This window comes from Mya arenaria, chromosome 10 (assembly GCF_026914265.1).
Source record: "Mya arenaria isolate MELC-2E11 chromosome 10, ASM2691426v1".
Lineage (NCBI taxonomy): Eukaryota > Metazoa > Mollusca > Bivalvia > Myida > Myidae > Mya > Mya arenaria.
This window is the reverse complement of record NC_069131.1, coordinates 3,082,677-3,108,674: the sequence shown is the minus strand read 5'-3', so window position 1 is coordinate 3,108,674 and position 25,998 is coordinate 3,082,677. Positions and strand designations below refer to the sequence as shown.

The following is a 25,998-nucleotide window of genomic DNA, read 5'->3' as shown; positions in this document are numbered from 1 at the left end:
GATGTAAACACTGAGTCGGTATAAATTATTCACGAAAAGAAAAGCTGCTATCGTCACGCAAAAATTGGACAGAATCGATTTTGCGTAACGTTCACAAAAGTTCGGATCTAAAATACTTTAAGATCGAGAATGTCTGAGTTCTTGATACATGCACTACTTGTTTTATCCGACAAGTAGTCGTTGTTTTAAATTATTTTATTAAGGTGTGTTTACGCTAAAAACAATAAGCAGTGTATCATATCTGCTAATGTTACCAAGCCATAGGGAGACAGATCACAGTAACGTTATCACCATGCGCAATCACCGAATATTTATGTATTTTCACATAACAGCAATTATTTTAATTTGATAATTGTTTAAATTTACCTTTTATGCAGTCATTATTAAACTAGCAGCGCCGCAATGCGACGAAACCAGGTTTTTGTTATGGGCAATCAGAAATTATAGCCAATTAATTTGTTGTATGAGCAAGTTCAATCTGCAGCTTCATATAAGCTATATTCACACTAAGATGCATCACTATCCATCAATTCTAACTAAGTTGTTGGGCAGAAAATATATAAGCTACTAGTACCTACACACAAAATTTCGTCAATATCTATCAATCCTAACTAAAGTTATTGGGCAGAAAACATTTTTCTATTTTTAGTAACAGTGACCTTGACCTTAGCTCCACCCCCCTCAAAAGCAATCCCAAGCTAGCTCTTCCCATAAGCTACCTACACACCAAGTTTCATCAATATCTATCAATGCTAACTAAAGTTAATGAACAGAAACCAATGTTTGACGCCCGTACGCCCGCCCGCCCAACGACAACCTCATTCTTATAACCCGGTTTTCGTTGAAAACCTTGTTAAAAATAAACACATTCAAACGTACCAAATGTTACTGAAAAGCTTCATCAAAAAAGTGCTTTTTGGTAGCGAGAAGATTTTCTGTCTTCTCTGTCCAAAATATTGGCATATTCTAACCATTTTTTATTTAATTAAACACAATATCTACATAATTTAATACAAATCACTTCATCTAAGTGTTCTTTATCGGTAGGGAAAGGCAATTGCTAAATTTTTGACGTGCAGTAGAAACAAATTTATGGCCCACATAACTGCCTGTTTTGTGAAATATGCCATATACCCATAGAGTTCAAGGTAAAGATTGGTCAGATAATGTTCAAACTTGGTCGGAATGTTCCCCTGGATGAAATCACGACCATTTGTAATAGTTGGGGACATAGGGTCAAAACCTAGGTAAAATCTTTAAAAAAAATCTTAGGAACACACTAAAAACATTAAATTTTATCCAAAATTTATCATAAATTTATCAAACTTAATAAGAATGTTTTCCTTGTTGAACTCTTGCACAAAAATGGGTCACAGGAAATCAAAATTGATCATTAACTCAACCGCCTATAAAAGTCGGTCACATGGGGTTACAAGGAAAAGTCATTGGATACACTAGAAGCATATTTTTTTAATCAGAATGCGTATGTTTCTTTGATGAACTCTTGGACAAATTCAAAACAGATATGAATAAAAATTAGGTCACTTAATTGGTAAAACTTTAGACCTGTTTTGTCTGTTACCATATCATGAGATTGATTGAGATGTTCAAACTTGGACAAAATCAGAAAATGCTTTGATGATATTTAACTGCATGTTAAAGTGGGTCACCAGTCAAAACCTAAGTCAAATCTATTAAATTATCTTGGGAACATACTAGAGGCAATATATATGTGGTCCAATATATATAAGACTTACATCAGAATAATCCTTTTGATGAAATCATTGACTAGAATGAAACTGGGTCACATGAGGTCAGAAACTAGGTCACTGGAACAAATCTATCATGTGTTTCCGGTAAGGATAGAAAAATCCGACCCGAGGGCACGTGCGTAAGCCGGTAACGAGGCTTGCCGAGTTACCGGTCACGCAGTGTGCCCGAGGGTTGGATTTTTCTATCCGGAACGGAAAAACATGATTGATATTATTTTCTTGAATACCTAAAATTATGAATTTGTGGAAAAATGACGTAGAAAAAACGAACTTTTGTACGATTACACCAAAAAGCGCGTGTGACGTTGTTTTCTGACGTCATAGAGCGCAGTAATTTTAAATAACTAAAAATAGCGTTTTTTTACGATGAATTATTTTTGATTTTAATTAAAAGTCTTTCAAACATATACATTTGATTGCGCTTTTTTGAAATGGCATACTATATCTTTCATAAACCATACTGAAATAAGAAGTGGCGCGTTGTTGCGCGTGACTCATCTTACATGGGGTATGTAAGATGGGTTTTTCCAGCACTGGTCACATGACCAAAAAAACACGTCCGGTATGCAAGAATAAGTGCTACACTCTGTACAATATGCATTTTTTTTTCAAAATATGACAAACTTATCCAGCGTTCATATGAGTTCATCACCTCACGCTGCAGTCGTTTTGCATGCTCCGATCGGTTTGAATATTTCACCAACACTTGTTTTCCATTCTATCCACTTTGCCAAATTACACGTGGTGATACCAATTCAACGAATTTGCTGTTTTAAACGATAGGGCCCGGACTTATAACACACCTGAAATGGGGGACATTTTTGTTCCAAACTCATAACCAATATGACTCACGCCGAGCAGAGGACACACGGTACCATTCATTAACTAGCTGCTGGGCTAGGCAGAGGCCACATAACAATCCTCGTGTGTGGCTCGATCGAACCTACGATCTCCCATACCGTGGGCGGATGTTCTTACCACTAGGTCACGGGGGCGGTGTATATGTTTAAAGGCAGTGAAGTAGTACGATCCTATGTAATGGCAAATCGGTCTTTGTAACAGGGTGGGTGCGAGATATATTACATCCTCAGAGAAGCAGATAATTGTTTGAAATTAAATTTTCTAATAAAGAAAGTCATGCCAATATTAAAATGTGTAAAACTTTTCAGCCTAGCGCAGTTATGCGAACGTTCAATTTTCATAAAGATCTACAAATGAATAAAAACATATAACGGTTGAATTCATAATTATATAATTTGTTTACTGACAAGACACACACCTACAAACGATCATCTCTCCTACCACCGAAATATGTATGCATATGATACTTACGCTTAACTTGGATGTGTTGTTGGTTTCTGAAGCTTTTTCTTTCTCAAGAAAAACTCCCAATGGCTTGTCATCCATACATGACAGTCATATAGTGGCGTTGAATATTATCGCTGGGAACCATGCACTAATTGCCGCCATGTAACAATGTTGAACAGCAGTTAAAGACTACTCCCATAACTGAATTCCCGAATTTTAATCAGGGACGGATTCAATAATTGACGTTAGAGGTGGTAAAACTTAGGCGAACATTGATATTCGCCCCTCTCATAAAATCGATCATTAAATAGAGTGTTTTTTTATATATTGACCAAAGATAGGTTTGAACAAAATCAGTCTAAGGCGAACCAGTATGGAAGAAGGGAAACTCAAACACGTAGATTGAATGAGAAAAAGGGATAATTAAAGAGTTTTATATGTTGGCAGGGGATCCGCTAGTGTTAAAGACTAACAATGCATTTTTCGTTGTTTTATGGCAAGTTATTAGGCCAAAAAAGATGTTGACCTGTGCTCCTTTATAAATGGATGAACGTTGTCATCTGCTGTGCTTCTTGGTGATTCTTGATGCATAGTATTAAAACTTATTGTATAATATTATGTAATGTTAGCAAAAGCACAAATACCCTTGCACTTTGTTCAGCACTGTTACAGAAATAAGACGATAACGTCACCAAACATACAGATCAATATTTTGTTTTGTAACCTTACCGTGTACGGCCAATATATTACCATTTCAAGCAATATATAAGTCACGTTAAACGTCGTTCAATATGGAATTTAAAAGTCGAAAAAAACATTGGTTCAAAATTGATTTCAGCAATTATAAAATCTTTAAGTTTGAATCAATCTGCACATGTCCATTGCATGTTGCTTACCGTGCGCTTTAAATATGCTTCACAGTACCCCGAACAATCGCTGTAGTCAGTTTATCTTCCTTTCAAATTTTGATTTCATTCATGTTAACCGCCTAAATCAAGCGTTCGTTCGTAGTAAAAATCGTAACGCTTATTGATATAAGCTTTTTGCGGAATCAAAGCACATGGGAGCCTATATGCGGGCCATATTCCCGCATATGGCATGTCGTGAGCTATATAATTTATATATATTCATCACAGTACTCCGGGTGGAGGTGTGTAAGTTTATTTATACTCAGTACTCGGCGAGATTTGTTTGGGAGCATAGTTCACAGCCAGAATGTAACCCTAGCTTTCCTGGTTCTTTAATGTGTTATACATGTAATGTATAGCACTGTTACAGGGCCGAAATTTAACGTCACGTCCCTCTCGGTAAGACGATTAGTATTCTTTTAATCATGTACGACAGGGAATCGAACCTGCGTCACCTGGATTGACAGTCAAGGGCGTTACTTGACCACGGCCATGATCCGCCACAACTCTGCATAGAGTTCTTGTGTCGGCTGTATACATAAGGAAAGTGCTCTATATCTATCTCGAGCACCTCTGGAGCTGGCGTAAACTTGCGCCTGGTGTGGGTATTCGGACGGTATTAAAATGAAGGTAGGTGTTGTGCAGATATTTAATGGCTACATATACAGTACATGTAGATGAAGTATTAGGGTACTTCTGCTATATTGTGTACTGTTATACACTGGAGGCGTTCTTTGGGAGCATGTGTAGATGCGGAAATTGAATAAATATATTAACTTTAATTGTATTGATCTTCTATACACAATTAAACAGTATCTTCTATACATTATTAAACACTAACACAGGGGTTATCAGCTTTTTGTCAATTAACATTCTCGTACACCAGAACGATCTGATTCTATGCGTACAACATACATTCATTAGAGTTATCGTTATCAAACCTCTTATAAATGCGAATGTCATTTCCATGCTTTTAACAGTATTTAGCCAATAGTATCCGAGCTCCCGCTTTAAAATGATCTTTTGGATCGTTAGAAGAATCTACTTTAAAGAAAGTAGTTTCGATGTATTCAAAATAATTTAACGAACATATCGCCAAAATATGTGCACGTAGCGCACAAAAAAGGCCGCTTGCCAATGTTGAAATGTGAAAAAAAATGCTTAAAGATACATGTAGGTTGCTTCACAACGCACAATCAGACATCGAGGGGAAAGATAGGCCTTAAGCGCCTAACAGTTTCCCTCAAATACCAGGTACCTTCTATACTTTCTTAATGTAAAATAGTTGTCTGTAACCGAAATATGTTCGGTACAATGTTTTACAGAGCAACACCAGGAAGTAATGGGAGATCAATTAAAAACAAAACAGTTATTCCGTCCTTTCATTAGGTGATTGTTCTTAGATTGTGTCGTTTTGGTAGAAACGTATATTATTTATCTATTTTCATTCGTTCAGTGGTAATGCAAGTTTGACTTTTTATTTCGTTTGATATTTTGTGGTCATTTTTATTACAACTGTGCTCGACTTTATTGTGAATTAAGTGATAGGAAATTAATTCAATAAAATGTTAAATGCACCAGTCAATTGTAACACGAGGCCCCCTCCCCCGTCCCAGGTCCGGATGTAAATCGTGGATAGGTGGGAAATGGGCCATGTTTTTACCTTCCAGGTGGCCTCGCAGTGCCGGGTGAATGCAGTGGTTTTGTCTTCACCCAAATAATAGCGGGGAATGGGCATTACCTAGGGTCCCTTCAGTGCGGGGCATTGGCGGAGATTTTACCAGCAGTGTATCTCCGCTGGGCGGGGATTTTACCCAGGCTCGGCTGGACCGATAGTCAAAGTCCCCGCTATTCCCCGGACTTGGGGGAGCCGTGGTTACAATTGACTGTAGTCTAAAATAATAGACGTGTTATACGGGATTCTTCCAATCCCTAACGTCTAAACGGGAATGTGCAAAAAACGGGGGTGTTTTAAAAATATTGATATTGTTTGTAGTGAAGTATTTTATGGTTGAAATTGATCATAAAGAGTTATTTTCATATTTTACCTTGTAAGTGAAATGTTATTTTGCACTAAACAAGCATTTAATGCATTAAAACAAGTTGTTTACCTTTCCAATAAAACGAAAGTTGACTGACACAGACAACAATTATGTGAAGGGGAACAACTCGATACAATCGTAATAGCTCGGCCTCCTCCGACAAAGCTTCGAGACAGACCTCGTTATACAATCGTAACAACTCGGCCATGGCCGAAATGTTCTGAGCGCTTTAAAACTGTGCCCTAAAGCCTTGCAGGTGCCCTTCATGTATATATCGTTATGTTTTGACAGAATGAAATGAAGGAAAGCCGTCAAACTCATAATTATAAGTTGGATATTTATTTTTTTGTGTACGGAACTAATATAAAATAACATTATCTGGTAATATTTATTGTATTTATGATATTTTATAGACGCTATATGCTTTAACCCGGAATCCTGATCGGAACAACTACCCACTTTTGATACTTAACAATTTGTACGTGAAGGATTTGCCATATCAAAAATCTAAAAAAAATCCGTCAACGTACAATTATTTGGACTACAATTGACTGGTGCATTAGATTACAGAATAATTAACAACTAGGCATTCAAAAATGCTGTCCAGGCTTAACATCATTCAAAAATGAAGCCTCCACGGCATTTAAGAAAGACTTAATTAACACCTAGTGAAATATTTACTTTTACTGATCCTGAGGTTATATTTATTGATATATTAATCTCAAAAAAAAAAATATATCCAGGGCTTCCATTAAGAATTTGGAACTGGAAGTATGAACTCCCTGTGAATCACTTTTGGAAGTTTTACCCTGAAATATGGAAGTTTAAGTCTCCATATTTCAATATCTTTTTCAACTATTTTTCAACAAATATATTAAAAATCAAATAATTTTCACTTTAACTTATATTATTATAATTCATTTTACTTAAAAACACTTAAACTGATTGAAATTATGCCTATAAAAGTAATATTGACAAAAGGTTTTGATTTTTTGAACTTCAAAGCTTTCAACTTTGGAAGTTTCCTTCAAAATTATGGAAGTTTTTGTATTTCCAAGGAATCAATTTTGGAAGTTTTAACCCATTTCTAGGGAGTAATATACTTCCAAACTTCCTTTAACGGAAGCCCTGTATATCTATCTATTTTGCCTGAAAAGGGTATCAAATAGCTTTCTTTTATCAATTTATAGCACTCTTTAAATCTTGATAAAATGTCTTTAAACCATAAGAATGAATACAATAAATACTATTTGTTATCATTTTAAATGATAGTAAAAGCACATGTAATATATTCATTATTGTTTATTTTATTGAGACGATGTTATCTTCTTGTTTACACTGAGTATGCTTTTTGTTGCTCGATAAAATCAATATATCATGGAAACTTACAATTTCATCTGTTTTGTTATCTACAAATTATATTAAGATAAATAAAGTAAAAACTAATACTCATTGGTGGAACTGAGCCTTGAAGCCCTGCACTGGTAAAATGCTATCCCGCTTTGCTTAAAATGTGGATCTTATATGATAGCAAAGCTCCTTGAAATATTTTATACCAAGCAATTTCAAAATTGTTCTTTTTGAAGTAATATTTAATTTTTCTGTTTCTTTTTCAATACAGACCAATTTAAATGAGACCAAGGAACAAACTGCTGACCACAACCAAGAATCAACCATGAGTAACAATCAACAGCCCCACACTGTCCCAGTTAGAACTCCTTCTAAGATGGTAAGCCAAGCATTCAGCTTCCTCAGCAGTTTTGAGGAAAATGGAGATATGGACAATTACGACACCAGGCCGCAAATTGATACAGAAAAGAGACATGTTCAACATATATCTGTGAATAGAAATGGCATGAAACCTACAGTTGAGAATGGTTTACATACTCAAATAACACATGATGACAAAAATTGTATGAAAGATGGACAAACAAAGCCTGAGTTTACAATAATAACATACGTTGAAAATGGGGATAGCAATGAAAATCACACAAGCTTAAGTAACTCTAACCATGCTAGAGATGATTCAGGATATGCTGAAATCAATCCTGTGTATGAAGTAAATGATGAGGATGATATGGGTTCGGATAGACAAGAGTATAGGGCGGAACAATCTCCTGATGGAACTGTTTCAATTGATAATCAGGGTACTGAACATAAGGCACAAAAACAAGCTCAAAAAGATTCTGTTTATGAGGGATCAGACAATGAAAGTGTTGAAAAGACCACACATTCTGACAGAAACTCGGTTGTTATTGAAGGAGAGGTGGTGACTCTGAGAAAGCCTTTATCTCCCATAGATAGACAGTCAAGACTACCTACATGGAAGGTCAATCAAAATGTTGTCAGTGAAGCATTTGGATTTTTGAAGCTGGAAGGAAATGTTGAAAATGTTGATGCAATTCGTGAGAGTATAACTGAGGAGCAAAATAGCACAAAACAGGAAGAAAATAATAGAAGAGCCTCATTAGAACAATCAGATAACATCAAAACAGCTCATACAACTTCAGTCATTCAGGATGTAGCTAGTGCAAAACAAGATTTTCAGAATGATGAAGCTGAGACACTTAATGGTGAAAAATGTCTTGTAGATGCTGCTGGTGAAGTGTGTATCGATAAAGCAACTGCAATGCATTCATATCAAGACGGAGATAGTGACAATGGGAGAAATGGTGACAATGGGGATGAAAATACAGAGGGAGACATACAGTCAGCAGATACTACAGGTGACTTGTGTGACACAGATGATAACCTGGAGAGTAAAGACACACTTGGTGAACTTGTTAGGAGACGAAAGAGAGGTGGGAAGAAGTCGAGTCAGTCAGACAATGCTAACGATGATGATGGTGGATCGTCAGATGAAGACACAGGTAAGAGTATATGGATACAATAGATATATATTGTATATTTCATTAACAAAGTTTCTAATGTGACAAAGCTGTGAATTTCTGTTAGCTTTGAGCGAAATAAAATAATTATTTACAAATTCAAATCACTGTTTATTTAAATTAGAAGATAAAAATGTTAGAAATTCGGTACTTAAAAATGGAATGCATTAATACATGTATATTACTTGTCCTGGTGAATGTATAATGCATACATGCAATGTACTAATGTGTTATTCCTAATCCAAATGATATATGTAGGGGTGTACCGGGAGAGTCTTCGGAATTCAATCTGGCTGTATGTGGGTGACGCTGAGGAGAGAAAGCAGGCAGCTAAACAAGACAACTACGTGTCCCTGGCTGACCTGGGCCTCGATGCAGATAATGGTATGTAGATCGAGGCTTTGATTTGTATTATTTTGTTCATTTTTATGTATCTTAAAGTGAAACATTGTAGTTTCTCTTTGCCTATATGCAAAGGTATACGTCATGTGAAGGTCAAACTTCTGGGCAATGGTTAGATTTCTATCTTAATTCAGGCAATCATAATTTCTTTGTTAATTTTGTCAGTCACGAGATGGAAGTGATTATTATTAAAAACAGATTATATACTGTGGGTAAATTTAATGGTAAATTGCTCAAGTCAGTGCATTAGTAATACAGATTAAAGTTGATATATTAATGGCATTTCTTTGAAGTTTAAAACATCAAGCAAAGGTTTGAAAGTAATGTTAAGCAGAATAATTACAAATATTACAAACACCAGTCTTCCTTTTCCCAATGAAAAATACATAAAAAGGTGAGTTATTTATGGTGATTATGAGTCCTTTCATTGTGTTGAACTCATCCACCATATAATTCTAGAGGATTTGCTACAATTTTTCATATATTGAATTGTTTTTCTATCATTATCTCCATCAGATAGCCTGTTTGGTGATCCTGAGGACACTGGGCCCCTGTCCCCCTTCCCCACCCCTGGCCACAACCGCAACTACTCCACCTCAACCACCGTATCGGAGAAAGAGTTTAAGAAAGGGTATAACAAGTAGCGATTAAATAATAATTGAGTACATGTTCCTTCAAAATTAAAGACCAAGGTTGCTGATAAATAGTTTATAGTACAAAAATGACAAGGTTTCTATATTTTAAGCAGTAATGTGATAGCCTTCGTGGCGTTGTTGTCAATGGCGCTGACATTGTGTTTGCATTATACAAAAACTTAAGACATGATTAAGAAAAGGTTGAAGATATTCAAATGAAATTTGATACACATGTTGCCAGAGACGATACGTACATGTTTGGCATGGCTCCTAACTCTAATTATTGTTTAATTAATAAAACAGATGAGTGTTAGCTTTTGCCTTTGTATCAATTAAGAATAAGAGGCCAAACAGTATTTGGAAATCATACCGTCTAGTTTCACAATTTAAAGATTTAATTCTTAATTTTGTTTACATCAAGCATTTGTCAAAAAACATCTGCCATTATCTCTTATGATGTACTAGTAACCAAACTTAATTTCCTAGGTATCACTCTATCAGCAAGCGGGTCATACAGCGGGCAGACAGCACCCAGGAGTACAAGAGATACACAACCACCAGATATGGTAGGTACATATCACACAGTAGCCTTTCTACTATACGATCTTTATTGATGAATTCCTAAAGCAGCTTGAAAGGTCACAGCATGGTCTGAAGGTAAACTGCCTATCTGTCTTGGCTCCAACTCAAAGCAACGACATGACCATTTTTTCTGCCAGTCGATATGGCCTTTACCAGATGGTGGACATGTGTCATGAGAACACTGGGACATGGTGACTAAAGTACAAATAGCTGGGCCTTTCATCGTACCATTTTTATGCTTGATGCCCCTATTCAATTTTGCTACCGTTTGAAATGGTAAAGGTTACTGATTAGTATGTAAAATAAAAGGTTGGAAATAAATACATATGAATCCAACTGTATATTTCTGTTCTTTATTTCAACTAGAATTAGATGCTAACCAATATTTGCAATTTTCCAGGGTCAAAGAAGAGTGATTGTATCATTTTTATCGATATAATATTAATGTTATTCTCCTCTGAACATATAACCCTTTCATATGACACTAAAATGATATAGGATCATAAGGCATGCAGAATTCATAAAAATGAACATGTGATACTTAGTTTAAACATTATATATTTTACAACGATTGTGAAGAAAGCTATGATAGTTTATACTCGGTCACTCTCGTTGGCACGATGTTGCGCGAGATTGTGGTCTTGTGTTGTGGGGGAAACCGGAGTACCCTGAGAAAACCTACTTGTCCGGCTTGGTGACCACTAACCAAACTCATATGCGCCCAGGCCGGGAATGGAACCCCGGTCGCCTTGAAGAGAAGCGAGTGCGCTAACCACTGCGCTAACCAGACAACATGAATGAACATGTGATACTTGAGTATGAATGTTTCAGACAACGTGACAGTTGTCACATTGGAGAAGGAGCCTCAGACGGAGTTTGGTCTGCACATCCTGGACTGCAAGCCTGCGGTCATATCAGGAGTGGACGCTGGTAAACAACACGCCTTGATTTCTCCAAACTTCTTAGGCTTAACAGACTTAAGTAGCTTATTTTGTTTGGCAAAATTTCTTACTTTAACCTGATTTTGATAAAAAACACTTAGTTTTTCGTGATTATCATACAGATAACTTTAATAAACCTAAATAGTTTACAAACTATAGAAGAATGAAAAGAAAATGAGTTTAGCTTAATTGTTTTATAACAGATTTAAGAAATTTCATGAGAAATCGGACCCAGGAGTTACCTGTGATTTTCTTAGTTGTACATCCCTGGTACTTGATTGAGCATACTCTGCTAAATTCTCAGCCATAGATTATTTAACTAGATAACAGATAAAAAATATTTTAGCCTTTGTAAATGGAGTTTTGAATTTAAGCTTAGTTGCCACCTATTCCCCAGTTAAAAAAACCAAAGCCAAAATATATTGATATTTTTTGTATATAAACCATTGTTTTTGTTTTTATCATTAAAATCAAATGTGTCAAGCATCACAATGCATTATAATCAATATGTTTCTTTACTGCATATGTATTAAATGTAAATTTATATTGTTCCCTTTTAAATAAACTTAACATATCAGTTTTTCTTTAACAACAGGCCCAAATTTCTGCAAAAGACTTCTGAAGTCCCTTGTAACAGGAAAAAGCTAAGCTCACAATTTTTGTTTTAGTTTTAAAAAAAATTGTTTTCTAGTTTTAAAAAGTCATGTGACATGAAAAAATACAGGAAGTTATTGTGAAGATGAATGTTATAAACTACCTGTTTGTTATGATTAATCATGTGTGACATTTTTCTGAATGAAATAAGGAACTTAAACTGTTACAATAAGTTTCAAGAACTTGGCGTCGGAGCTGAAATAAATTGACATGACACTAAAATCAGATAATGTCAGCCCTCTTTGTCTATCCTCATTGAGAAATAGTTTGTTTTGACATAAAAGACTCTTTGTCTGCCCTAAAAATATTTGATAACCGGTAAATCGAAATCCATTGAAAGTCCAGACCTCAAGATTAACAGGATTAAATGAAAAATTGTACATTGTGATAATTTTACAGATATTTCCTACTGAAGTTTTAAAAAGACTTAATGAAATAGATAAGAAACTAAAAATAGAAATCAAAGATTGTGAGCTTACCTGTCATAAGAATATTAGAGAAATTGGGGTCTGGGGTCATTTTCAATTCATCCAACACAATCTTAGGCATACTGAAGGATATAATAATTATATTGATGCTGTAGGGCTTAAATGTATTTTCATTTCTTGAATGTTTATAGATATTAAAGCTGCACTCTCACAGATTGACAGTTTTGACTTTTCTCTTATTTCTTGTCTCAGGATCAGCTGATTTTGGCATCAATGCCTTCAATTGAGTCATATCAGATAACTCACAATATAATAGATCACTATTTTTTGGAAAACTGCCGTAAAACTTGCGTTGATAACACTTTTAGCCATAAAACATCGATTTTCGATCATAAAGATGAAAATTGCAATCTTATCATCTTATATCACATACAATCTGTGAGAGTGCAGCTTTAAACTCCGGGTCCCTTGGTATAATTGAAGTTGATAAAACCTGGCAATACAGGAACATCTAAGATTGATTACATGACTTGACATAATGTACAAGGCTATTATGGTTATAAAATGATATATAGGAATAAAATGGTACTATTTTTTATGAATTTTGATCCATTGTAACTGGAAACATTACAGAAAGCCCAGCAGAGAAGGCAGGTTTGAGGGAAGGTCAGGTTCTCATCTCCGTGAACGGTGTGAACATTCTCGACACGGAACACACAGATATCATCAGCCTCGTGCAGAAAGGTAGGACATTTTACAGGACACTCAGGCATCTTCAATATTTCGTGGAGGTGCAAAGTTGAAAGCTCAAAGCCTGTGTTTGATTTTTACTGAATAGACAATTTGAGTTTGGTTGCATGTTTTAATCACATGACCTTTGTTTATTCCTTCAATACTTCATAGTTCATACCACACAAACCTTCGGCAACGTTCATACCACGCAAACCTTCGGCAACATTCATACCACATAACCTTTGGCAACGTTTACACCAAGCATACCTTCGGCAACGTTCATACCATGTAAACCTTCGGCAACCTTCATACCACGCAAACCTTCGGCAACGTTCATACCACGCAAACCTTCGGCAACGTTCATACCACAGAAACCTTTGGCAACGTTCATACCACGCAAACCTTTGGCAACGTTCATACCACGCAAACCTTTGTGATTTTGGAAAGTTTATTGTAATAACCATAACAGTATTTCCTTTTTAAAATCTAATAGCTTTTATTGAAGTTGATATTACGCGAATTAAAGACAAAGAAAAATAGTGTGATTTGCTTAGATCTGTTATAATGGACTTAAAAAGTTTCCATAAAGATGGGCCAGGTGTGTACAGGGGTTCTAAAGTTCAGGATTAATTTTGAATTCAGGATTCAAAGCTTTTAATTTGAAACTATTGTACAGTTGTAAATATTGGATTTGCACGTACAATTGCATAAGATTTTGTAGGAGTACCATGAAATGAATATAAATGACTTTGGATACACTCTCAAAAGAACTGTAAGCCCCTTTACCCTGCTTTGGGCATGACTCCCTTATACTCAAACTGTCTTCCCCCTTTCTTTTCAGAATTGAAAAATATAAACTGTTAGAACCCCATGTGTAGAGTTCTTATCTTTATCTCTTGTTTATCTCTATATGAGACTGCAGGGATGGGGGTTGGATAGACCCATGTTTAGAGTTCTTATCTTTATCTCTTGTTTATCTCTATATGAGACTGCAGGGATGGGGGTTGGATAGCCCCATGTGTAGAGTTCTTATCTTTATCTCTTGTTTATCTCTATATGAGACTGCATGGATGGGGGTTGGATAGCCCCATGTGTAGAGTTCTTATCTTTATCTCTTGTTTATCTCTATATGAGACTGCAGGGATGGGGGTTGGATAGACCCATGTGTAGAGTTCTTATCTTTATCTCTTGTTTATCTCTATATGAGATTGCAGGGATGGGGGTTGGATAGCCAGCCCCATGTGTAGAGTTCTTATCGTTATGTCTTGTTTATCTCTATATGAGACTGCATGGATGGGGGTTGGATAGCCCCATGTGTAGAGTTCTTATCTTTATCTCTTGTTTATCTCTATATGAGACTGCAGGGATGGGGGTTGGATAGCCCCATGTGTAGAGTTCTTATCTTTATCTCTTGTTTATCTCTATATGAGACTGCAGGGATGGGGGTTGGATAGCCCCATGTGTAGAGTTCTTATCTTTATGTCTTGTTTATCTCTATATGAGACTGCATGGATGGGGGTTGGATAGCCCCATATGTAGAGTTCTTATATTTATCTCTTGTTTATCTCTATATGAGACTGCAGGGATGGGGGTTGGATAGCCCCATGTGTAGAGTTCTTATCTTTATCACTTGTTTATCTCTATATGAGACTGCATGGATGGGGGTTGGATAGCCCCATGTGTAGAGTTCTTATCTTTATCTCTTGTTTATCTCTATATGAGACTGCAGGGATGGGGGTTGGATAGCCCCATGTGTAGAGTTCTTATCTTTATGTCTTGTTTATCTCTATATGAGACTGCATGGATGGGGGTTGGATAGCCCCATGTGTAGAGTTCTTATCTTTATCTCTTGTTTATCTCTATATGAGACTGCAGGGATGGGGGTTGGATAGCCCCATGTGTAGAGTTCTTATCTTTATGTCTTGTTTATCTCTATATGAGACTGCAGGGATGGGGGTTGGGATTAGTATCATGCTAGTATCCGGTCTTGAGTGCTGCCTTTTCAACACTGATTTTTATGGGATTCCTTTTAGTGTTTACGTTATTTATCAATGAATCATTAATGTATTTTATTAAGGAACTTACTGTATTTGCTAAAGAAATTTGAATGATGATGTCCTTTCCAGAACGAAGCTTCAGCAATATTTTTTGTAGAAAGGAAAATGCAGTTTTGTTGGTTAAAACAACAAACAGTGTGCTAAAACATGGAATTATTCAAAGGAGGCATAATATAAAAGGAATATTAGGATAGAATACTTCTGACGCCCTGAATCACTTTTTTTCCAGTGAATAAATTAGCATATGCTTTGACTGCTTCACGTAAATGTGTTTACGCACCGAACTCAAAATGATACAGGACATAGGAAAGCATCCTTTACTTACCCTAACCTTAACAGTGTCTTAGTCTGAACATGAAGGTGATGATATAGAACAAGGATGATTTGAAGATTAAAACTTCAACTACAGATTTGATATACAATAATTCCTGATCTTAGGATATTTTTTCCTACGTTTGTTGATAACATGATCCCATTATTTGTGGAGATGCATTTGCATGAAAACATTAATAATGAAACTCCCTTTAATATATAATTCGGGATTGTAGTAGCATTCTTTATTGTAGTTTGAAATAATATGCATTCCTCATTTTCAACACTAATTTTCTAAACATTAGAACTGTATCAATATACTTTCACCATACCGCCTATGGTTTTAGTTTCTTCCCATAATGCATGTGTTAATTTCAAGGCACTAAGACGCTAACAATTCAAGTAGGCGGAGGGGACTATTTGAACATCACCGACCTGCAATATCCGGTTAAAACCGGTTATCTTAACAAGCAGACGACGGCAGCCATATTTAAGACTTGGAAGAGACGATACTGTATTCTGAGGAAGGATTCCTGCTTGTATTATTACAAAACCGAACAGGTATTGAAAAGTTATTCAGTGACCTTTCAAAAATGTTACTTGGATTTGTTTGATGATAAAACATGGTTTGGGATTCTTAAAGTTGCACTCTCACAATTATACTGTTTTTACAACTTTTTAGCTCACCTTATCCGTAGGCTGAGGGTGAGCTTTTAGGATCGATGATTGTCCTTCGTCCGTCGTCTGTCGTCCGTCCACACTTAGTTTGTTAACACTCTAGGGGTCACATTTTTGCTCAATTGTCATGAAACTTGGTCAGGATGTTTGTCCCAGTAAATACTCGGATGAGTTCGAATATGGGTCATCTGGGGTCAAAAATTAGTCACAGAGCCCAAATATGGAAAAACCTTGTTAACACTCTAGAGGTAACATTTTCAGCCCAAATATCCTGGAAATTTGTCAGAAAGGTTGTTTCGATAATTTCTAGCTCAAATTGAAATATGGGTCAGTTGGGGTCAAAAACTAGGTCACAGAGCCCAAATATGGGAATACCTTGTTAACACTCTGGAGACAACATTTTCAGCCCAAATATCCTGGAAATTTGTCAGAAAGGTTGTTTTGATGATTTCTAGCTCAAGTTCAAATATGGATCATCTGGGGTCAAAAACTTGGTCACAGAACCCAAATATGGAAATACCTTGTTAACACTCTCGAGACAACATTTTCAGCCCAAATATCCTGGAAATTTGTCAGAAAGGTTGTTTCGATAATTTCTAGCTCAAATTGAAATATGGGTCATTTGGGGTCAAAAACTAGGTCACAGAGCCCAAATATGGGAATACCTTGTTAACACTCTGGAGACAACATTTTCAGCCCAAATATCCTGGAAATTTGTCAGAAAGGTTGTTTTGATGATTTCTAGCTCAAGTTCAAATATGGATCATCTGGGGTCAAAAACTTGGTCACAGAACCCAAATATGGAAATACCTTGTTAACACTCTCGAGACAACATTTTCAGCCCAAATATCCTGGAAATTTGTCAGAAAGGTTGTTTTGATGATTTCTAGCTCAAGTTCGAATATGGGTCATCTGGGGTCAAAAACTAGGTCACAAAGCCCAAATATGGAAATACCTTGTTAACACTCACGAGGTAACAATTTCATACATCAGAGAAGCCAAATCCCTTTTATTGCCCTTTAATTATCAACAATTCTATAGCACAAAGTTTTACTGAGGTGAGCGATATAGGGCCATCTTGGCCCTCTTGTTTTATTTCTTGTCTTGGGAAGAGCACATTTTTACGTAAATATCTGCAAACCAATGATAAAAGAATGCTGACAAAAGATCGCAGATTTTCATATTTCTGTTAATTTTTTTTAATGTTTTATGGCTTAAACCGTTACTTAACGTTTTAGAAAAATGCATAAAACAATTTTTTGAACTTAAATATAAAAATCTGTGATCTAATTTTTTGTCAGCAGTCTTAAATAATTGGCCATGCATTATCACAAAAATTGGTTTATTCCAAGACAAAAAATAAAAAAAGTTGTCAAAACGTTCAATCTATGAGAGTGCAGCTTTAAGGGTTGCGATTTTAAACCACAAGTGCATTGGTAGGTGTGGAAAAAAAAAGATAAATTTAATTGTTTGAATGCAAAACCAGGTTAACTTGTTATGGATTTAATATAAATTAATTAATATGTAAAATATCACATGAAAATCTTAATTTTTTACTTATTTTTTATCTTATTTACTTTTTTGTTATTTTTTATATTAATTTATTGTCACTTGTAAGGTTCTCTTGTTCAAGCATGTCTTGTATATTAACCATTGCATGTTGCAACCAGGATTGAGAACATAGTGCCTTTGAATGCATGATTTGTAGCCCAGTAGTGGTGTGTCTGCTTTGAATTAACATATACTGTAGGTTTGAAATCTTTCTCTTGGAAGTATTTATCCGATCTCCCTAAAAAACAAACCCTCAAGAGGCCATACCCTGGCTAGCCAAACATGTATGAGACTTGTAGATATGGGCAAATGGCTGTACATAGCTGGGAAAAGTTCACCTGTACATTGTATATTTTCTATCCATCTAGGAGGCAGATACACTAGGGACCATCCTCCTGACCTTGTAGGAAACAGACCCCCTTGATGTCATTCCACTGCCTGGCTATACAGTCAAGAGACATGTGGATATGGGCAAGTGTGGATTACAGCTGTATATTGTATGTGCTTGACCTTGTAGGAAACAGACCCCCTTGGCGCCATTCCACTGCCTGGCTATACGGTCAAGAGACATGTGGATATGGGGAAGTGTAGATTACAGCTGTATATTGTATGTTCTTGACCTTGTAGGAAACAGACCCCCTTGGCGCCATTCCTTTGGCTGGCTATACGGTCAAGAGACATGTGGATATGGGCAAGTGTGGATTACAGCTGTATATTGTATGTTCTTGACCTTGTAGGAAACAGACCCCCTTGGCGCCATTCCATTGGCTCGCTATACGGTCAAGAGACATGTGGATATGGGCAAGTGTGGATTACAGCTGTATATTGTATGTTCTTGACCTTGTAGGAAACAGACCCCCTAGGAGTCATTCCATTGGCTGGCTATACAGTCAAGAGACATGTGGATATGGGGAAGTGTAGATTACAGCTGTATATTGTATGTGCTTGACCTTGTAGGAAACAGACCCCCTTGGCGCCATTCCATTGGCTGGCTATACGGTCAAGAGACATGTGGATATGGGCAAGTGTGGATTACAGCTGTATATTGTATGTTCTTGACCTTGTAGGAAACAGACCCCGTTGGCGCCATTCCATTGGCTGGCTATACGGTCAAGAGACATGGAGATATGGGCAAGTGTGGATTACAGCTGTATATTGTATGTTCTTGACCTTGTAGGAAACAGACCCCCTTGGCGCCATTCCATTGGCTGGCTATACGGTCAAGAGACATGGAGATATGGGTAAATGTGGCTTCAAGTTGGAAAAGTACAGCTGTAAGCCCCTCTACTTCATGGCCGACAACAGGGACGATCTCACAAGGTAAGGAGAGGTAGTTTCGGGTTTTGAGTGTGTCTGTTTTGTTTTCTAAATAAAAGTTGAGGTATTTTTCATAGCCTTGGACATAACACCAAAACCGTATAGGATATTCTAATGAAATATACTGATAGTTCACATGTAACAAGTTACTGTGCAGAAATGTGTAGCAAGATCGAAAACTTAACTCTTGCTATATAAGTGTGTTATTGCCCCCGAGCAACTTTTGGAGATAATTTGGTTTAAAACCCCTTGCGGTACTCTTAAAACTTGGTTCTATAGACAGTCCTGCTTTGTTTATTTTCAAGGAAATTGAAAAAAAATGACAGACATTAAGGATATTAATGGTCGACTTTAAATCAGCCTCATATGCAAGTCACGGTTAATGATTAAGAAACTGGTAATACAGTGGAATGTATTACTGGTACAAAAAAAATCTGTTTTATTATTGTATATTCACTATTAAGCGTAGGAAAAGGGTTGTATAATGATAACTCTTCCTTTCATTTCCAGCTGGGTAGGAAAATGTTCTATAATGATACCTTTCCCTTGATTTTCAGCTGGGTTGGAAAATATTCTATAATGATAACTCTTCCCTTGATTTTCAGCTGGGTTGGAAAATATTCTATCATGATAACTCTTCCCTTGATTTTCAGCTGGGTAGGAAAATATTCTATCATGATAACTCTTCCCTTGATTTTCAGCTGGGTAGGAAAATGTTCTATAATGGGTAAGAAAATGTTCTATAATGATAACTCTTCCCTTGATTTCCAGCTGGGTAGGAAAATGTTCTATAATGATAACTCTTCCTTTGATTTCAAGCTGGGTAGGAAAATGTTCTATAATGATAACTCTTCCCTTGATTTCCAGCTGGGTAGGAAAATGTTCTATAATGGGTAAGGAAATGTTCTATAATGATAACTCTTCACTTGATTTCCAGCTGGGTAGGAAAATGTTCTATAATGATAACTCTTCCCTTGATTTCCAGCTGGGTAGGAAAATGTTCTATAATGATAACTCTTCCCTTGATTTCCAGCTGGGTAGGAAAATGTTCTATAATGATAACTCTTCCCTTGATTTTCAGCTGGGTAAGAAAATGTTCTATAATGGGTAGGAAAATGTTCTATAATGATAACTCTTCCCTTGATTTCCAGCTGGGTAGGAAAGTGTTCTATAATGATAACTCTTCCCTTGATTTCCAGCTGGGTAGGAAAATGTTCTATAATGATAACTCTTCCTTTGATTTTCAGCTGGGTAGGAGTCTTAGCAGAGGCATGTAAACAAGACACTAAGAAGGTATTAATACGGTTCTTTAGATAGAAATTACATTTGTGAAATTTTATTGAATTAATATTTCGCTTTTTATTGCATTAGGTATGCAAATAAGCACAGCTTATATTTTTAGGCCTAACTCAGGTTATATGTGGAAAGTGTTGAAGTATTCTTACCTTTTACTCCCACCCCTCACCTTCAGGACCCTTGGATGGATGTGACAGCCCAGAATGTGGGTCTCCCCGCCCTGTCTATCCGTAATGCGGACTGTGTAGGGTACTTGTACAAGCTTGCCCGTAAGACACGCCGATGGAGAAAGAAATACTGCGTACTCAAAGACGCCTGTATCTACAACTATAAGAGCTTGAACGCCAAGGAGGCAGAAGGTTGGTTACTATGAAATTTTAAGTTGTGACATTTATATTACATTTTACAGTCTGACCCAAAGTTAGGTTGGCAATCTGACAGCTTCATTAACTACTATGTTAAAGATGGATTCTTTATAGATAAAAATGTTTGAAATCCAGTTTTTAGCTCAACTATTCGAAGAATAAGGAGAGCTATCCTAGTCACCCTAGCGTCGGTGTCGGCGTCGGCGTAACCACTTATGTTAAAGTTTGCGTACCACCTCAAATATTTTCAAAGTCCATTGACATATGGCTTTGAAACTTTGCACACTTGTTCACCATCATGTCCCCAACCTATACACAGGAGGAGGTAACTCTATCAAGCATTTGACAAAATATTGTCCCTTTTTCTACTTAGAATTTACGTTAAAGTTTGCGTACCACCTCAAATATTTTCAAAGTCCACCATCATGCTCCAAACCTGTACACATGAGGAGGTAACTTTAATAAACATTTTGACAAAATTATGCCCCTTTTTCTACTAAGAATTTACGTTTAAGTTTGCGTACTTCCTCAAATATTTTCAAAGTCCATTGACAACTGGCTTTGAAACTTTGCACGCTTGTTCACCATAATACCCCCAACCTGTACACAGGAGGAGGTCACTGTATCAAGCATTTTGACAGAATTATGCCCCTTTTTCGACTTAGAATTTATGTTAAAGTTTGCGTACCACCTCAAATATTTTTCAGTTCAATTTATGTAAATATCTCAGCACATCATGGATTGTATTGCGTTGAAATCTAATCTAACAGTGATCCATGCATGTTTCGCCAAAACTTTTCAATCCATACACCGAAAAGCGGCGGAATGGTTGAGCGCGCTGTCTCTGTGACAGCTCTTGTTAGTCTTTGTTTTTGAATTATACCAGTCTTATAATGGCACAATTTTAGCTTGACTATTCGAAAAATAAGGAGAGCTATACTTATCATCCTAGTGTCAGTGATGGTGTCGGTGTCAGCGTCACACCTTAGTTAAGGTTTGGCATGTAAGCACCTTTAAGTCATTATCTCAGCAAATGCATCATGTATTGCATTGAAACTTAAATTATGTTTACCCAACTATCCAATTTTCATAATTAACGAAGTAAGATAACGCCCTTTTGAATATAACTCAAATTATGTTCCTTTACTATTTGAATTAGAACTTCTGGTTAAAGTTTTGAATGTAAGCACACATAGGTTAATATCTCAGCAACTACATGATTTATTGCATTGAGACTTCATACAACAGTACACAACCATCCAACCTACTTAAATAAACAAGTAAGATAACTCTATTTGCATAAAATGCAAATCATGGCCCTTTATTATTCGACTTAGAAATGCTGGTTAAAGTTTTGTATCTAACCACATTTGAGTCAGTATCTCATTTTAGTCTCATCATATTTTGCATCAAAACTTATGACATGTGTTCCCAACTAACCAACCTAATTAATTTATGAGGGAAGATAACTCTTTCTCCCACCTCCGATTAGTAGATCCAAAAACTTAATCATCCTAGAAATTCTTATCTTGCCCATGGGCAAAGATAAAACAAGTACAGTACACTGAACGAGTTAGACCCACTTTCTGTTTTCCTCCACGGATTTACGCTATCGCGGCCAACGCAACAAATTTATCGTCTGTCCGCGTTTCTTGGATTTGGAATTTAAGGACCTGGGAGGGTGATCAGTCGGCCGAAGAATGACGAATGCGGCTTCCTCGGAGGGGTAACCCCCGCGAAACTCTGCAGACACTTGATAAGAATCTACGCTTAAGTTATTTTTTTTATTAAAAACTTCCATCGATAATGACGGCTTCAGTAAATTGCTATTATTCTTTTTCCTCTGCCCGTTTTACATGAAGTTAGCTTACCACAAGAATGCAGTCGTATTTCACTATTTGCACATGCATCTTATAAACGTGTATTTTACCAATGACTGAATACATTGATAAACACATTTCACCCAAAAAAAGGCTAGGTTACTTATTACACATTTTCAAAAAATCAGGAGGTCAAACATGCGTTCAAAGTTAACAGCGCATGGTTGAAGCCTGCTTGCCAGGATTTCTTTGGAAAAATTCCCTAAAACGTGATAGCTATTTTTAACCACCAATAATAAAAAGTATATTCTATATAATGTATTGATCACGCGCGTGACGTCAGAGGTCATGGTTCAGAATCGTGTAAAATGTCAGCTGTTTTATGATGCAATACAATTAGTTGCAATTTATCAATGATTCAATGTTTACTATCAACAAGTCAAGACAATATTCAATTGGTGTTTTCGAACACAAATACAAATTAAACGCTGGTAAGAATCTTGTAATAGTGTACATAAGCATAAAAAAAAACAAAAAACTTCTGAACAAGAGTGATTTCTTGCTTATCTTATTAGACACGGAGTTCAGCCAAGGGGTCATAAAATCGGACAATTTTCAACGCTATCGATTATATTAAACTCGGCGGTAAACCAGCCACTCCGAGGAACTCGGCTGGATTTTAGCGAGGGCAACAGTTTTACCCTCGGAGGAAGTCAGCGATCATCGACTTTATCCCTAGGAGTGAGTGAGGAAAGTGGGTCTAACTCATTGAGTGTACTGTACGCACAAAAAAGTTTCAGCAAAAAATATATTTTTACTTAATTTTGTTAACTGAGGTGGGAGAAAAAGCATCTACCATAGCTGCTCGTGTAAGATAGGTTCATCCCGACCCTCACGCAGGGTGTTTTTGCAGAAACTCGGTAAACCTCGTTTCCACAAAACACTCTACACTCGGGTTGGGATGAACCTATCTTACACTCTCGGCCATGGAAGATACTTATAATCATGCATATAATTCAAATTATTTTTTTACTTAAAAATTCTGGTTAAGGTTTTGCAAGGAAGCATACATAGCCAGTAGGTTAATATCTCATATTAATACTTCAATTTCTTCATGTAGACTTAATATAACAGTACTTAACTATCCAACCTACTTGAATAACCAAGTAAGATCATTCTTTTTGGAATATAGTGCTAATTATGGCCCTTGATTACTTACTTATCTGATTTTACAGTGATCCTTGCATGTTTCACAAAAACTTTGCAATCATTAAATTTTGAAGCATCGTGATAGTCGAGCATGCTGTCTCTGTGACAGCTCTTGTTTTAAGGACTAATAAGCATGTTTGTTTTTTTATTTAGGAAAAATATTCTTCATATTCTTTCCCTGAATGGAAAACAATTTCAAATGATAGCAAAATAAGATGGTTAAGTGGCATTTGTGGCAATTCACATATCAGATATCTTATATGATTTGGTTGTAAATCATTCTGTAAAAAAAATGAAAATACTATAAAAACTTGTTGCTACGGTGGTAAAAAGTGAAGCGTTGTGAAGCAGGTCACATTACACTAGAGGGTTAAACATAAATTTACATACATTCACTGCTACAGTAACTTATAGAGGGGGAGGCAGCACGTTAAAGTAGAGGGTTGAACATAAATTTACATACATTCACTGCTACAGTAACTTATAGAGGGGGAGGCAGCACGTTAAAGTAGAGGGTTGAACATAAATTTACATACATTCACTGCTACAGTAACTTATAGAAGGAGAGGCAACACGTAACAGTATAGGGTTAAACATAAATTTACATACATTCACTGCTACTGTAGAAAAATATGTTTTTAATATATGTAAAATAAAGGTAACCTTATTCTTGGTGTAAATCTTGCAATCAGTATATTTATCTCAGAGTGCATGTGCAGATCTCTGCTTAGATATTGTGTTAAGACTGATACCATCTGTCATTCATTGTCCTTTACTTCAAGGCTTTATGTTTCATGGGAAGTGTTTCTTTATACATTCAGAATACAATAAGGCAATTATTTACATGTAGATCTGTGTATGAACTATGATTTTCATTATAAGGAAACTGACTTGAAATTCATACTCAAATACTTATAAACTTATCAAAGCTCACTGACACATTGACACACAATCAATGACACAAACCTGAACCAAGCCTGGTTGTGTAAAAGAATCTTTGTTTCCTTATAAAAATTATGTTTAAATATTAGAGGTTGTTGGCTTAACGTGCAAAAATTATTATATTATAAAAATGTAGTATTTGAGCTTGTTTAATACAATGTTAATTTTCAGTGCTATCAATGAACTTTATATCTCATCATTCACAGGAGTGGCCCATCTCCATGGTTACACAGTGGATGGTTCCGATGTCTCTGGGAAGAGATTCAGCTTCAGTCTGCTGCCACCTGAGAGTCAGATGAGGAAGTTCTGCTTCTACACGGAGAATAACACCGATAAACTCAGGTGGGTAGAGCTTGATGATTACACGGAGAATGACACCGATAAACTCAGGTGGGTAGAGCTTGATGATTTATCTTAGTATTTCTACACAGAGAATGGCACCGATAAACTCAGGTGGATAAACTCAGGTGGTTAGAGCTTGATGATTACACGGAGAATGACACCGATAAACTCAGGTGGGTAGAGCTTGATGATTACACGGAGAATGACACCGATAAACTCAGGTGGTTAGAGCTTGATGATTACACGGAGAATGACACCGATAAATTCAGGTGGTTAGAGCTTGATGATTACACGGAGAATGACACCGATAAACTCAGGTGGGTAGAGCTTGATGATTACACGGAGAATGACACCGATAAACTCAGGTGGTTAGAGCTTGATGATTACACGGAGAATGACACCGATAAACTCAGGTGGTTAGAGCTTGATGATTACACGGAGAATGACACCGATAAACTCAGGTGGGTAGAGCTTGATGATTACACGGAGAATGACACCGATAAACTCAGGTGGTTAGAGCTTGATGATTACACGGAGAATGACACCGATAAACTCAGGTGGGTAGAGCTTGATGATTACACGGAGAATGACACCGATAAACTCAGGTGGGTAGAGCTTGATGATTACACGGAGAATGACACCGATAAACTCAGGTGGTTAGAGCTTGATGATTTATCTTAGTATTTCTACACGGAGAATGGCACTGATAAACTCAGGTGGGTAGAGCTTGATGCTTTATCTTAGTATTTCTACACGGAGAATGACACGGATAAACTCCGGTGAGTAGAGCTTGATGATTAATCTTTGTTTTTCTACA

General features: G+C 36.5%; 1 protein-coding gene across 5 annotated transcripts in view; it reads left to right on the top strand.

Moving 5' to 3' along the window:
• The first annotated feature begins 5,304 nt into the window (after positions 1–5,304).
• LOC128205629 (uncharacterized) overlaps positions 5,305–25,998 on the top strand; it is a 30,493-nt gene continuing 9,799 nt past the window's right edge. The window contains exons 1-12 of one of the 5 annotated variants that reach the window (XM_052907418.1): positions 5,305–5,377; positions 7,652–8,900; positions 9,177–9,302; positions 9,837–9,951; positions 10,442–10,521; positions 11,369–11,467; positions 13,194–13,304; positions 16,041–16,222; positions 19,068–19,210; positions 20,455–20,500; positions 20,679–20,862; positions 25,046–25,181. In XM_052907418.1, coding sequence (XP_052763378.1) covers positions 7,706–8,900; positions 9,177–9,302; positions 9,837–9,951; positions 10,442–10,521; positions 11,369–11,467; positions 13,194–13,304; positions 16,041–16,222; positions 19,068–19,210; positions 20,455–20,500; positions 20,679–20,862; positions 25,046–25,181 — 2,417 coding nt within the window. In that variant the 5' untranslated portion in view covers positions 5,305–5,377; positions 7,652–7,705. Of the gene's footprint in view, positions 5,447–7,651; positions 8,901–9,176; positions 9,303–9,836; positions 9,952–10,441; positions 10,522–11,368; positions 11,468–13,193; positions 13,305–16,040; positions 16,223–18,407; positions 18,797–18,847; positions 18,965–19,067; positions 19,211–20,454; positions 20,501–20,678; positions 20,863–25,045; positions 25,182–25,998 lie in introns of those variants that run through there. The other 4 variants (XM_052907420.1, XM_052907422.1, XM_052907423.1 and 1 more) reach the window with 4 other exon arrangements.